We start from the raw sequence: 16,356 nt of genomic DNA, 5'->3' as shown, positions 1-16,356 counted from the left end.
ATTAATGGGGTAATCGTCGCTTTCTCGGTCCGAATCGCTCACGCTGCTGGCATCCATGATTGAAAACAATGTGCAGATATGAGGAGCTCTTCAACCTGTGACGTCACGCTACTTCCGGTACAGGCAAGGCTTTTTTCTCGAGGCAAGGCGATGTTCTCTTCTAAATCCTTTTAGCAAAAATATGGCAATGATCAAGTATGACACATAGAATGGATCTGCTATCCCCGTTTAAATAAGAAAATCTCATTTTAGTTGGCCTTTAACAAAACCAGTTTTCTTTCAAGTAACATAGACATTTATCACAGTTATCTATTTTATTGTGGAACTGGCACCCAATGTTATTAAAAATGTCACATATATAAAAGATTCACAGCCATCATATATATATATATATATATATATATATATATATATATATATATATATATATATATATATATATATATATATGGCGTGCGGTGAGGTTAATGTCTGGTGAGGCTCTGCATCATCACAGTCAGATTTACAAACATATGAACCCTAAATAGTATCTTATTCGCCATGTGATTGGCAGCAGTTAACGGGTTATGTTTAAAAGCTCATACCAGCATTCTTTACACAACTGTAGTACACAAAAAAGCACATTTAATAAAAAAAACATTATTATGATCTTACCTTTCTTGCTGGACAGCCTTTGCGTGTGTACCACGCCGTTTGAAAAGAACGGGTCTTCTGTCCCGATGTCAAAAGCAAACCTTTTAGCTGTGGTGTTGGTCCAACTTTAATTATTACCTCCTGCTTCGATTGAAAGTCCAGTTTAGAAAACTGTTTTATTTTACATATGTAATCCTCCATGTTTTTAATAAAAGTCCAGGGTAGAGGAAATAAACAATCGCTTGCAAACTTTTTTTTTTTTTTTTTTCTTCTGCGGCCGAGGAATGATCTCTGGGATCACTACCGCCCTCTACCACCAGGAGGCCGGATTACTGCGAGCCTCAACCAGTACGTCTTTTGCAGCAGATTTATGAATGCTCAGCACAAGAAATACGTTACACACATACAGTTTTTGACAAAATACACTGTACATTATATACCTCAGCTAACTAAACTATGCCATAGTTTAGTTAGCTGATATAATTCATATAGCAATACAGTCTCACTGCACAGCAGGCCAGCAGTTAGCCGAGTCATTGCGCACAATCCATGTTGAGGCCCAAATCAGTGAGGTGCCTCAACTGGCTGCTGATCACCGCACCGTCTCTTCTCTGTATTTGAACGGCAAATGTGAAAATAAAAATAAAAATAATCTAAAACTGGTGAAGTTAAATGGAAAATAACTTTAGTATAATCACTGGATACATATAACAATTTAATTATTATTTTTTTCTTTTTACATTTTTTTTCTTTCCATGACGGCAGGTGAGGCCCCGCCTCCCCTGCCTCTAGTGACGGCACGCCACTGCTGTATATATATATATATAAAATATATATATATACACTACCGTTCAAAAGTTTGGGGTCACCCAAACAATTTTGTGGAATAGCCTTCATTTCTAAGAACAAGAATAGACTGTCGAGTTTCAGATGAAAGTTCTTTTTTTCTGGCCATTTTGAGCGTTTAATTGACCCCACAAATGTGTTGCTCCAGAAACTCAATCTGCTCAAAGGAAGGTCAGTTTTGTAGCTTCTGTAACGAGCTAAACTGTTTTCAGATGTGTGAACATGATTAAACAAGGGTTTTCTAATCATCAATTAGCCTTCTGAGCCAATGAGCAAACACATTGTACCATTAGAACACTGGAGTGATAGTTGCTGGAAATGGGCCTCTATACACCTATGTAGATATTGCACCAAAAACCAGACATTTGCAGCTAGAATAGTCATTTACCACATTAGCAATGTATAGAGTGTATTTCTTTAAAGTTAAGACTAGTTTAAAGTTATCTTCATTGAAAAGTACAGTGCTTTTCCTTCAAAAATAAGGACATTTCAATGTGACCCCAAACTTTTGAACGGTAGTGTATATATATATATATATATATATATATATATATATATATATATATATATATATATATATATATATATATATATATATATATATATATATATATATATATATATATATATATATATATATATATGTACAGTCGTGTTCAAAAGTTTACATACACTTGTAAAGAACATAATGTCATGGCTGTCCTGGGTTTCCAATAATTTCTACAACTCTTATTTTTTTGTGATAGAGTGATTGGAGCACATACTTGTTTGTCACAAAAAACATTCATGAAGTTTGGTTCTTTTATGAATTTATTATGGGTCTACTGAAAATGTGACCAAATCTGCTGGGTCAAAAGTATACATACAGCAATGTTAATATTTGGTTACATGTCCCTTTGCAAGTTTCACTGCAATAAGGCGCTTTTGGTAGCCATCCACGAGCTTCTGGTTGAATTTTTGACCACTCCTCTTGACAAAATTGGTGCAGTTCAGCTAAATTTGTTGGTTTTCTGACATGGACTTGTTTCTTCAGCATTGTCCACACGTTTAGGTCAGGACTTTGAGAAGGCCATCTTAAAACCTTAACACTAGCCTGATTTAGCCATTCCTTTACCACTTTTGACGTGTGTTTGGGTCATTGTCCTGTTGGAACACCCAACTGCGCCCAAGACCCAACCTCCTGGCTGATGATTTTAGGTTGTCCTGAAGAATTTGGAGGTAATCCTCCTTTTTCATTGTCCCATTTACTCTCTGTAGAGCACCAGTTCCATTGGCAGCAAAACAGGCCCAGAGCATAATACTACCACCACCATGCTTGACAGTAGGAATGGTGTTCCTGGGATTAAAGGCCTCACCTTTTCTCCTCCAAACATATTGCTGGGTATTGTGGCCAACAGCTCAATTTTTGTTTCATCAATCAATCAATGTTTATTTATATAGCCCTAAATCACAAGTGTCTCAAAGGGCTGCAGAAGCCACAACGACATCCTCGGTACAAAGCCCACATAAGGGCAAGGAAAACTCACCCCAGTGGGACGTCGATGTGAATGACTATGAGAAACCTTGGAGAGGACCGCATACAGTATGTGGGTAACAACCCCCCCCCCCCCCCTTTCAGCAAGACAATGCCAAGCCACGTGTTACAACAGCGTGGCTTCATAGTAAAAGAGTGCGGGTACTAGACTGACATGCCTGTAGTCCAGACCTGTCTCCCATTGAAAATGTGTGGCGCATTATGATGCCTAAAATACCACAACGGAGACCCCGGACTGTTGAACAACTTAAAGGCCTACTGAAACCCACTACTACCGACCACGCAGTCTGATAGTTTATATATCAATGATGAAATCTTAACATTGCAACACATGCCAATACGGCCGGGTTAACTTATAAAGTGCAATTTTAAATTTCCCGCTAAACTTTCGGTTGAAAACGTCTATGTATGATGACGTATGCGCGTGACGTCAATAGTTAAACGGAAGTATTCGGACACCATTGAATCCAATACAAAAAAGCTCTGTTTTCACCTCAAAATTCCACAGTATTCTGGACATCTGTGTTGGTGAATCTTTTGCCATTTGTTTAATGAACAATGGAGATTGCAAAGAAGAAAGTTGTAGGTGGGATCGGTGTATTAGCGGCTGGCTGTAGCAACACAACCAGGAGGACTTTGACTTGGATAGCAGACGCGTTATCCGGCGCTAGCCGCCGACCGCACGGATGATCGGGGGAAGTCCTTCGTCCTTCCGTCGATCGCTGGAACGCACGTGAGCACGGGTGTTGATGAGCAGATGAGGGCTGGCTGGCATAGGTGGAGCGCTAATGTTTTTATCATAGCTCTGTGAGGTCCCGTTGCTAAGTTAGCTTCAATGGCGTCGTTAGCAACAGCATTGTTAAGCTTCGCCAAGCTGGAAAGCATTAACCGTGTAGTTACATGTCCATGGTTTAATAGTATTGTTGATTTTCTGTCTATCCTTCCAGTCAGGGGTTTATTTCTTTTGTTTCTATCTGCATTTAAGCACGATGCTATCACGTTAGCTCCATAGCTAAAGTGCTTCGCCGATGTATTGTCGTGGAGATAAAAGTCACTGTGAATGTCCATTTTGCGTTCTCAACTCTCATTTTCAAGAGGATATAGTATCCGAGGTGGTTTAAAATACAAATCCGTGATCCACAATAGAAAAAGGAGAGAGTGTGGAATCCAATGAGTCAGCTTGTACCTAAGTTACGGTCAGAGCGAAAAAAGATGCGTCCTGCACTGGACTCTAGTCCTTCACTCTCACGTACTCATCCACAAATCTTTCATCCTGGCTCATATTAATGGGGTAATCGTCGCTTTCTCGGTCCGAATCGCTCTCGCTGCTGGTGTAAACAATGGGGAAATGTGAGGAGCCTTTCAACTTGTGACGTCACGCTACTTCCGGTATAGGCAAGGCTTTTTTTTATCAGCGACCAAAAGTTGCGAACTTTATCGTCGATGTTCTCTACTAAATCCTTTCAGCAAAAATATGGTAATATCGCGAAATGATCAAGTATGACACATAGAATGGATCTGCTATCCCCGTTTAAATAAAACAAATTCATTTTAGTAGGCCTTTAAGCTGTACATCAGGCAAGAATGGGAAAGAATTCCACCTGAAAAGCTTCAAAAATGTGTCTCCTCAGTTCCCAAACGTTTACTGAGTGTTGTTAAAAGGAAAGGCCATGTAACACAGTGGTAAAAATGCCCCTGTGACAACTTTTTTGCAATGTCTTGCTGCCATTAAATTCTAAGTTAATGATTATTTGCAAAAAAAAAAGAGAAGTTTCTCAGTTTGAACATTAAGTATCTTGTCTTTGCAGTCTATTCAATTGAATATAAGTTCATAAGGATTTGCAAATCATTGTATTCTGTTTTTATTTACCATTTACACAACATGCCAACTTCCCTGGTTTTGGGTTTTGAAGAAATACACTGAAAAGGAAGCCGAAAACATTCAGTGAGTGACTCATGGTAGTGAAAGTCAAGAAATAAGCAAACATGGTTTCCTGCCAGGTCCACTATTCTTCTGGACAGCAAGTCTCTCCTGCGAGGTCGAGCCGTGTCTGATCAGGCCATCGCTGAGGCTCTGCTGTCCACCATGCTGCTGGAGGACAGTTCTCCTCGCCAGGCGCTCGCTGACTTCCTGTTGGCACGGAAGGCCTCCATCCAGCACTTGCTCAACCAGCCACAGCATGGTACTACACAGTGCACATTCTAGACATGTATTGCAGAGTTTATGTTCTAGAACTGTATTAAAGAGTTTATATTCTAGAACTGTATTACAAAGTGCATATTCTAGAACTGTATTACAGAGTTTATATTCTAGAACTGTATTACAAAGTTTATATATTCTAGAACTGTATTACAAAGTTTATATTCTAGAACTGTATTACAAAGTACATATCCTAGACTGTATTACAGAGTTTATATTCTAGAACTGTATTACAAAGTTTGTATCCTAGAACTGTATTACAAAGTGCATTTTCTAGTACTGTATTACAGAGTTTATATTCTAGAACTGTTTTACAGAGTTTGTATTCTAGAACTGTATTGCAAAGTGCATATTCTAGGACTGTATTACAGAGTTTATATTTTAGAACCTTATTACAGAGTTTATATTCTAGTCCTGTATTACAAAGTGCTATTCTACAACTATATTACAGAGTTTATATTTTAGACTGTATTACAAAGTGCACATTCTAGAACTGTTTTACAGAGTTTATATTCTAGAACTGTATTACAGAGTTTATATTCTAGGACTGCTTTACAGAGTTTATATTCTAGAACTGTATTGCAAAGTGCATATTCTAGGACTGTATTACAGAGTTTATATTTTAGAACTGTATTACAGAGTTTATATTCTAGTCCTGCATTACAAAGTGCTATTCTACAGCTATATTACAGAGTTTATATTTTAGACTGTATTACAAAGTGCACATTCTAGAACTGTCTTACAGGGTTTATATTATAGAACGGTATTACAGAATATGTATTCTAGAACTGTATTACTAAGTGCATATTCAAGAACTATATTACACAGTGCATATTCTGGGACTGTATTACAGTGTTTATATTTTAGAACCGTATTACAGAGTTTATATTCTAGTCCTGTATTACAAAGTGCTATTCTACGACTATATTACAGAGTTTATATTTTAGATTGTATTACAAAGTGCACATTCTGGAACTGTTTTACAGAGTTTATATTATAGAGCTCTATTACAAAGTGCATATCCTAGGACTGTATTAGTTTATATTCTAGAATGGTATTAGTTTATATTCTAGAACGGTATTACAAAGTGCATATTCTAGAACTGTATTACAGAGTTTATTTTCTAGAACTGTTTTACAGAGTTTATATTCTAGAACTGTATTACAAAGTGCATATTCTAGAACTGTCTTACAGAGTTTATATTCTAGTACTGTATTACAAAGTGCATATTCTAGAACTATATTACAGAGTTTATATTCTAATACTGTATTACAGAGTTTATATTTTAGAACTGTACTACAGGGTTTATATTCTACAACTGTATTACAAAGTGCATATTATATAACTGTATTATAAAGTTATATTCTATAACTGTATTATAAAGTTTATATTCTAGAACTGTATTACAAAGTATATATATTCTAGAACTGTGTTATAAAGTTTATATTCTAGAACTGTATTACAAAGTATATATATTCTAGAACTGTGTTATAAAGTTTATATTCTAGACCTGTATTACAAAGTATATAATCTATAACTGTGTTGTAAAGTTTATATTCTAGGACTGTATTACAAAGTATATATTCTAGAACTGTATTACAAAGGTATTATGGATATGGACTGTTATAGAACACTTATACCGAGATACAGTTTTCAGCCCTACGTCGTATTACAAAGTTTGTAGACTAGGTGACAGAGTACTACAGTACTACTATAGGGTACTGTAGTTGTAATACTTTTCACCCTGTCTATGTACTTCCTTGTTCAGGGGCAGGTGTAAAGGCCCAGGTGTGCAGCCTGGTGGAACTGCTGGTGACCACTCTGTTCCAGGCTTATGCTGTGTTCTACACGTCCTCAGAGGGAGGCTCGCGGCCAGGGGAGGCCACCCTCGGCTGTGGCCTGCTCTTCTCCATTCTGGAAAATGTCACCTCCTCTGCACCTGCAGGTAAATAATGGTGTTGTCCTTCAAGTTTTCATCTTTAACTCACAACTTTTGGAGCTGAAGATGATTGCATTAATCATGTTTTTACGCAAATTAATCAATTGATTTAGATCACCTTCACCTTAATTGCAGAGTTGCCTGAAAGGTGTGTTGTTATCAGTAGGTTGGTGTTTAGGCCAGTGCAAAGACTCTGAATCTGTTATCGCTGGCTAATTCACCTTCAAAATAAAACCTGGATGGAATTTCAGATACAACTTTTACCAAGTTTTGAGCAAATTAATGACATACATTTAAATAAAACATTTTAAAACTGTTCCTGGGTGACATTGTGACGCAAAAATTTATTACAGAGTTTATATTCTAGAACTGTATTACAAAGTGCATATTCTAGTACTGTCTTACAGAGTTTTTATTCTAGAACTGTATTACAGAGTTTATTATCTAGGACTGTATTACAGTGTTTATATTCTAGGACTGTATTACAGAGTTTATATTTTAGAACTGTATTACAAAGTTATATTCTAGAACTGTCTTACAGAGTTCTATTCTAGCACTATATTACAGCGTTTATATTCTAGAACTTTATTACAAAGTGCATATCCTAGACTGTATTACAGAGTGCGCATTCTAGAACTTTACTACAAAGTGCGTATTCTAGAACTGCATTACAAAGTTTATATTCTAGAACTTACTTACAGAGTTTATATTCTAGAACTGTATTACAAAGTGCATATTGTAGAACTGTATAACAGAGTTGATATTCTAGTCCTATATTTCAAAGCTCTATTGTAGTACTGTATTAGAGAGTTTATATTCTAAAACTGTATTAAAAAGTGCATATTCTAGAACTGTACTACAAAGTGCGTATTCTAGACCTGTATTACAAAGTTTATGTTCTAGAACTGTCTTACAAAGTTTATATTTTAGAACCGACGTCTTCAATCTGCCATATGTCATAAATTTAACAAGGAATGTTACACACAGGGAGATTGTATTGGTTTTGATAGTTTGACGGTTTTGATGCGGGTATTATGTCTCCATCTAGTCGACAACGTGATAAATTCAGGTCAGTAAACTATGATTGAAAAATGCACAGCATTCACTTATATGAACCAACGCAAACAACCTTCCCTAGTCATGGTGCAAAAAAAAAAAAATTCAACACACGGTCACACATAACCTGCTGACTGAACTTTGTGAACGTTATAAAAAACGTCCATGCACCATTAAAAATTCAAAATTACACCGATTTAAATCCATTACCAAGCATGATGGGAAAACACTCTCCACACTGATCCATGTTTGGTGCATTTTAATTGCTTGATATTTCTGGTTAAGGACGTCGTCACGGAAGTAAACAAGGTAGAAGTCAAACTTTCACATGCCGTACTCTTAATATCCAATTATATTTGTAATATATATGTGTATATATATATATATATATATATATATATATATATATATATATATATATATATATATATATGTGTGTGTGTATATATACCGTATATTACCAAATAGACGCCCTTGTGCAAATAGACGCCCTTGTCCTAATAGTCGCCCGGGGTCTGAGCCCATTTTGTGAATTAACAGCCTCTTCCTAATAAACGCCTATGTCCAAATAGCCGCCCATGGGCTGTTATTTGCATAATTTAGATTAAAATCATATTGATTTAATTTTCATTAAACCCAATTTATAAGCTAAAAGGAAAAGCAAAGGTGCAATAATTCTGGTCATTACGGTAACAGCAGACGTCACGTGGGGATTCTGGGTAATCAACATATTGCAATGGGTCACCGCATATAGCGTAACACACAACAAACCCACGAGGAAAAGTTTCAACATGGCAAGCAACAGTAGCAGTGAGTTGAATGAACAGGATACCGCTACACCACAACTGATGGACGGGAATACTTTAAGGGGGAAGAAGAGAAAGTTTGACTTGACTTAAAGTTCAAGCTAGCGATTGTGAAGTATGCGGAGCAGAATTCTGGTTTGGCAGCGGCCAGGCAGTTTAACGTTGACCCAAAACGTGTACAAGAATGGAAACAAAAAAAGGGAGAACTACTATCTCAGTCGGCAATCGATGGAAAACGCCCCCCCCCCCCCCCGGATGGAGGTAGGAAGAAAGTGAGCGACGAGCTTGATGCTAATTTGTGTCAGTGGATACATCACGTTTGTGGACTGAACCACCGTGTGTCCCGCAAAATGATCCGCATTAAGGCAAAGGAGTTGTATGTCACCGCGAGTGACACGAGAGACACCGGGGTGGTGTTTGGTGCAACAAGTGGCTGGCTTAATCGTGTGTGTGTGTGTGTGTCCGTGTTGCAAACAGTAGCCATAGCAGAATGTTGCTTTCTGGTATCCTACAAGGTGTGTGGGCTGACGGTGGCAGCTGATGGGAGTGAGGACCAGCTCATTTACTGCTTCAAGAAGGGACAGCCATGTCAGGCAGGCAGAGAGATGCTGTTGAGGGCTAGACAGCAGGCTGCTGCTGTGGTTCAGGAAGAGGAGGAGAGTGATGAGGAACAGCAGTTCCTCAATGAACTTGTGATTGAAAAGGAGGATGATGATGAGGGGGGTGAGGGAGAGGAGGAGGAGAAGGAGGATGATGAGTGGGGTTGAGTTGTATTTGGGGTTGCGTTTGCTGCAGTATTATTGTTTTGATGGTTTTATAGAGTACTTGGTACCATAATTGTATTTTTCCTGTGTGCTGCTTTATTCAAAACTTGGAGTACTGTAGCCTTTATTTTATTTAAGTGACAGTATTATTGTTCTGTTTTGATGGTGTGTTTTTTAATACTTGAGTACTTGGTACCATAATTTTATTTTTCCCAGTAGGCTGCTTTATTTAAAAAGTGTATTTATTTTTAGTATTGGTATTCTATTTGACAATTGTTGCAGTACTGCCATGTTGAGGCCTTGTTGATCTCTTGTCTTTTGATAGTCTTGTTTTTTTGTTTGTATGTTTACAATAGCTTTTACATTTAAAATTGTTTGTACGAAAAAAAAATACTGGACAGTAACCATTGTAACCAAATAATGGCCTGGTGCAGGCTGGTGCAAAAAGAAATAAAAGCCTTGTGCAAATAACCGCCCATGTCCTAATAGCCGCCCGGGGTCTGACCCCATTTTGTAAAATAAACGCCCGGGCTACTATTTGGTAATATACGGTATATATATATATATATATATATATATATATATATATATATATATATATATATATATATATATATATATATACAGTATATATATTACTTTACATGCAGTCAGCCCTCGACCATAATTTTCTAGCCCAATGCAGCCCCCCAAGTCAAAAAGTTTGGACACTCCTACACTAGAATGACTAAACCTGTGATTAATCATGATTAATCCAAGGTGTGATTTGATTTGGTTTTTAAAAAAACAATCATTAGACATAGGGATGTGTACCGTTCACATATGACTCGAATCCGGTACGCAACGGCACCTAACGATTCAATCCCATTCCAATTCTTTGGGTGACGATTCGATTCAGAATCGATTCTCGATTCAATACTATTCTCGCAATGTATTATTTGGTATAATAATTAGGTAGCATAAATGTGGCCCTAAAAACGTATTTTTAAAAATTGATTCATTTTGGGGAAAAAAATGTTTGTTGTTTTTTTAATTCATTAATTTTTTTAAACGCTAACTACGGAAAGAGATAAGCTAGCTTCTACGTCAACACGAAACACGTTTGAGTTTGTAATGCACAACACAATGTGTACACCAATCTGTACTGAGTGAAAAACATGAACAATTATATTACAGTATCTGTAAAGTATTATTTCATGTTTTGTTTGTACCCAGCTAGCCAGACAGTGTATGTACTGTAGTTGTAATAACACATGACCTGCTGCCAGCTGGCCGGGGACGTTTTTTCCGGTTTATTTGTGTAAGCACTCCATTTATGTCGAAATAGCATGGCTTCAAATTCACATTTTGCAGCTTCGAGGCACTTTCACCTCACTCTCTCGGCTTCCATCTGCTCCAACGTCTCACTCTTCCTTCGTGCTCGCTTCTAGAAGCAGTAGTTCATCCTCAGTATATTCAGCTCCAGAAATAGTCGTCTTCGTTGTCTGTTACCAAGTCTGCCAAGATTAGAACACACTTGCGTTTGTTTCCGGAGGTAGGAACACACATTTGTTGCCAGAAGTCAGAAGTGCGTTGCTATGGAAACTGAAATAAATATGCCGAGGAATCAGTCCCGAGGAATCAAACGAGCACCCAGCCACTGTCCTCTTCCTCAATAAAAGTAGGTCTCTCCGCAGGTAAAGGCACAGGTGTGCTGGAGGAAGACACCAGCACGGGCAGCTGGTTCAGGTACCTTCCTCGCTCCGTCACAGACTTCCAGCCCACGCTTCGTACGCTGGCACAGCCAATCCAGAGGGAGCAGCTGCGGGACACCTTGCAGCAGTGGATCCATACGTAAGCTTCAGCCACAAACACATGCTGAGTCAGCAAATAGTTCAGAGGACAGCAGTTCGAAAAGTTTGATTTCTTTTCAAAATCAAACAAAAAAGGCGCATTGCATGAGTCTGTGTGTTTGTGTGTGAGCCGTTCCTTTCAAAGAGCTGTTCAAAAGACTGGTTCGTTATTACAGTTTTTTTCAATCAAGGAGGGGTTCTTAACCAAAAGGCTATGGTTAGGGTCTATACAATATTTCAACCATTGTTGGGCCGCCAAAAATGATTTGTTTCTAAGCTATGGGCCGCAGCAGGACTCAGTTGTAGTACACTTTCCCACCACGTGGGGCAGTAATGACAATATCAAACAAACAGAAGAAGTCTGAAGCTAAAGTCCTAGAGAAATTTCTCAAGTGCAAAAAATATGACTAAAATGGTGAAACTGTATTTTCATTTGCACTTAAATTTTATTGACAGCTTATTATTATTAATTATTAATTTACTTTGGGGTTTTTTTTTACACTGCGTGATTTTATGTACATGTGTTTTTCATCCGTTTCTATAATCCCCTTCTTTCGCAGTATATTTGAGTAGTATTCATTTTAGTAATCAGCCTGACCAAAACCTTGATAATAATCTTTGTGATGAACACGTGCTTTCATGTCATCTGACAATGTTGTAAACGGTAAATAGGTTGGATAAAATATTGAACACAATTAAAATCAAGAGTAAGATTACTAGTTCAGTGTTAATGTTTGAGTGGGCCCCGGGCGCCTCTGTAGTGAAAAAGTTGGACCCTGAGGTCAAAAGGATTAAGAACCCCCTCTGTAGATTACAAATATGACTCTTTATTCTGAAATATTGGCTATAACATTGCGTTTGTGTGCAAATATTGGGCTCTTTTCCTAAGCAAATTTTAATAATGCAAGTGATAATCATGATTAATCCAAATTCCAAAATGTGGTTAATCTGATTTTTTATTTTTTTTTAATCATTTGACAGCCCTAAATAAGACGTAATAAAAATGTGAGTACAAAACTGTTCTGTGTTCACACTTGAACTACCCTTTAGACCAGGGATGTCAAACTGGTTTTCATTGAGGGCCACATGGCAGTTATGGCTGCCATCAGAGGGCTGCTTGTAACAGCCAATAATGTATGAATTTGCCTAAGGATTTCATTATTAATTATATAAATAGTTTTAAGTAGGCTGTCGATTTTACAGTAAAAACTTTACATTTACAACATTTTACTGTAAAATACTGGGTTTTTTTTATTTCTGACAACATTTTACGGTGAATATAAAAACAGTACCACTGTTTTGTTTTTTACGGAAAAAGCTGGCAGCTTGGTTGCCAGAATTCTACTATTAAATGTACATTGGTTTTTACAACATTACCCTGAAAGGGACAAGCGGTAGAAAATGGATGGATGGATGGATATTGTTAATGGAAAAACAGTAAAAGTCCCTTTTTTATTCTGGCAACTTAGCTGCCAGTTTTTGTACCATAAAAACAAATGTACCGTCTTTTCCTTTACAGTAATACACCGTTAAAAACAACAACCGTAGATTTTACAGTCAAAACTGGCAGCTCAGTCAACAGAATTTTAATGCAAAAAACAGTAGTAGTTTTTTTCAATTTACAGTAATATGCTGTAAAGAACACCGTAAAATGTATTGTTATTTTTATTAATTTGATGGATAGTTTGCTGTAAAGTTAAGTATTTTCATTTATTTTTATTTAGACAAAAACATGTTTGGAAAGTATGATAGTATACTGTAATATTTGTTGCAATATTGGATACTATTAAAGTTGAAAAGGTATGCAATTTCAAGCAGCAGATATATTTTTTCTGTTAAAATGAAAAAAATCTACTACATTTAGTGAGAAAATATCAAGTACTTTATTGACACATATTATTTCCAGGTGTTTGCGGGTTTGGGTTAGGGTTAGGGTTAGGGGTTAAGGGTCTCACACACTACTGAAACGCTCTCACACACAAGTACTGAAACGCTCTCACACACACCACTGAACACTCTCACACACACTACAGAAACCCTCTCAGTCACAAGTACTGAAACGCTCTCACACACTACTGAAACGCTCTCACGCACAAGTACTGAAACGCTCTCACTCACAAGTACTGAAACACTCTCACACACACTACTGAAATGCTCTCATGCACACTACTGAAATGCTCTCATGCACACTACTGAAACGCTAGACTGAAAAATGATACTCTCACACACATGAATAAAACGCTCTCAGTTTCAGTAGTGTGTGTAAAACTGTTTCACATGTGTATATCAATATTGATATCTCCTGCCTTCAGATGCAAGGAGGACATCTGCCACGGGGTCAGTAGCCTCCTGGTCTACGTGAAGAGCCTGAAGGGACTAGCAGCCATCAGGGACGCCGTGTGGGACCTCCTGTCCACGGACTCCATCCAGCGTCACTGGAACACAGTCTGCCAGCGGCTGCTAGAGCGCCCTCTGGCTGTCTGGGACGACTTCCTGCAGCAGCTCTTCCTCCAACGCCTACAGGTGAGCGCATCCTCCTCAACACGTAACAGACCATATATGAGTGTTCCTCAGTCTGGGGTCTCGTCTCACTGATCCACAAGGCTATAACCAAGGAGGAAACTGAGGCCATCTCCGTGAGTTCTGTCCAGCTCCTCACCTCAGCTGTGAGGGATCTGGAGGAGCAGACCACTGCTTCTTGTTCGGGTGCAAACACTTCGGCTCAGTACGAAGCAGACGTGGCCTCCTATTTGTGGTCGGAATCTGCGGGGGACCTGCTGAGCGACGCAGGTTGGGTCAGTGTGAGCCAGCGGGGGCAGCAGCAGAGAAGTGGTCTGGCCATGAAGACCCAGGCCCTGACGCCCTGTGTTCAAAACTTCTGCTCATCTTTGGACGGCAAACTGAAAGAAAGACTGGATGATCTCCAGCACTACCTTCCCTCCCAAGACACAGGTAAAGTATGGCTTTCTGTTTTTTTTCTGTCTAGTACAGGGGTCGGCAACCCAAAATGTGGAAAATACAAAATAAATCTGTCTGGAGCAAAAAAATGAAAAGCCTTAAATAAGTGTTGTAATGAAGTGTCTATATTAGCCTACTATCAAAATGACTTTAAAAGTCTTATGTAAGTGTTATATTGAAGACAACACATGATGTAAGTGGCTATATTAGCTATATTAGCCTACTATCAAAATGACTTTAAAAGTCTTATATAAGGGTTAGAATGAGGGACAACACATGATGTGTCTATATTAGCCTACTATCAAAATGACTTTAAAAGTCTTATATAAGTGTTATAATAAGAACAACACATGATGTAAGTGTCTATATTAGCCTACTATCAAAATGACTTTAAAAGTCTTATATAAGTGTTATAATAAAGACAACACATGATGTAAGTGGCTATATTAGCCTACTATCAAAGTTACTTGAAAAGTCTTATATAAGTGTTATAATGAAAGCAACACATTATGTAAGTGTCTATATTAGCTATATTAGCCTACTATCAAAATGACTTTAAAAGTCTTATGTAAGTGTTATAATGAAGACAACACATGATGTGTCTATATTAGCCTACTATCAAAATGACTTTAAAAGTCTTATATAAGTGTTATAATAAAGACAACACATGATGTAAGTGGCTATATTAGCCTACTATCAAAGTTACTTGAAAAGTCTTATATAAGTGTTATAATGAAAGCAACACATTATGTAAGTGTCTATATTAGCTATATTAGCCTACTATCAAAATGACTTTAAAAGTCTTATGTAAGTGTTATAATGAAGACAACACATGATGTGTCTATATTAGCCTACTATCAAAATGACTTTAAAAGTCTTATATAAGTGTTATAATGAGGACAACACATGATGTAAGTGTCTATATTAGCCTACTATCAAAATGACTAATATAGCTAGTGTAGACACTTACATCATGTGTTGTCTTCATTATAATAATTACATAAGACTTTTAAAGTCATTTTGATAGTAGGCTAATATCGCTAATATAGACACTTACATCATGTGTTGTCTTCATTATAACACTTATATAAGACTTTAAAAGTAATTTTGATAGTAGGGTAATATAGCTCATAGGCACATCATGTGTTGTCTTCATTATAACACTTATATAAGACTTTTACAGTTGTTTTGATAGTAGGCTAATATAGCTAATATAGACACTTACATCATGTGTTGTCTTCATTATAACACTTATATAAGACTTTAAAAGTAATTTTGATAGTAGGCTAATATAGCTCATAGACACATCATGTGTTGTCTTCATTATAACACTTATTTAAGACTTTTACAGTTGTTTTGATGTAAGTGTCTATATTAGCTATATTAGCCTACTATCAAAACAACTGTAAAAGTCTTATATAAGTGTTATAATGAAGACAACACATGATGTGTTTATGAGCTATATTAGCCTACTATCAAAATTACTTTTAAAGTCTTATATAAGTGTTATAATGAAGACAACACATGATGTAAGTGTCTATATTAGCGATATTAGCCTACTATCAAAATGGCTTTAAAAGTCTTAAATAAGTGTTATAATGAAGACAACACATGATGTGTCTATATTAGCTATATACGCCTACTATCAAAATGGCTTTAGAAGTTGTATATAAGTGTTATAATGAAGACAACACATGATGTAATTGTCTATATTGGGTACATTAGCCTACAATCAAAATTACTATAAAAGTCTTATATAAGTGTTACAATGAAGACAACACATGATGT

General features: G+C 37.1%; 1 protein-coding gene across 1 annotated transcript in view; it reads left to right on the top strand.

Moving 5' to 3' along the window:
* Positions 1-16,356, top strand: part of cog1 (component of oligomeric golgi complex 1) — a 43,307-nt gene that overhangs the window by 7,628 nt on the left and 19,323 nt on the right. Inside the window, exons 3-7 of the mRNA XM_062050533.1 lie at positions 5,015-5,196; positions 6,982-7,158; positions 11,455-11,611; positions 13,923-14,133; positions 14,214-14,562. Coding sequence (XP_061906517.1) covers positions 5,015-5,196; positions 6,982-7,158; positions 11,455-11,611; positions 13,923-14,133; positions 14,214-14,562 — 1,076 coding nt within the window. The remainder of the gene's footprint in view (positions 1-5,014; positions 5,197-6,981; positions 7,159-11,454; positions 11,612-13,922; positions 14,134-14,213; positions 14,563-16,356) is intronic.

Source organism: Entelurus aequoreus, linkage group LG06, assembly GCF_033978785.1.
Source record: "Entelurus aequoreus isolate RoL-2023_Sb linkage group LG06, RoL_Eaeq_v1.1, whole genome shotgun sequence".
Lineage (NCBI taxonomy): Eukaryota > Metazoa > Chordata > Actinopteri > Syngnathiformes > Syngnathidae > Entelurus > Entelurus aequoreus.
This window is presented reverse-complemented; position numbering and strand designations above follow the sequence as displayed.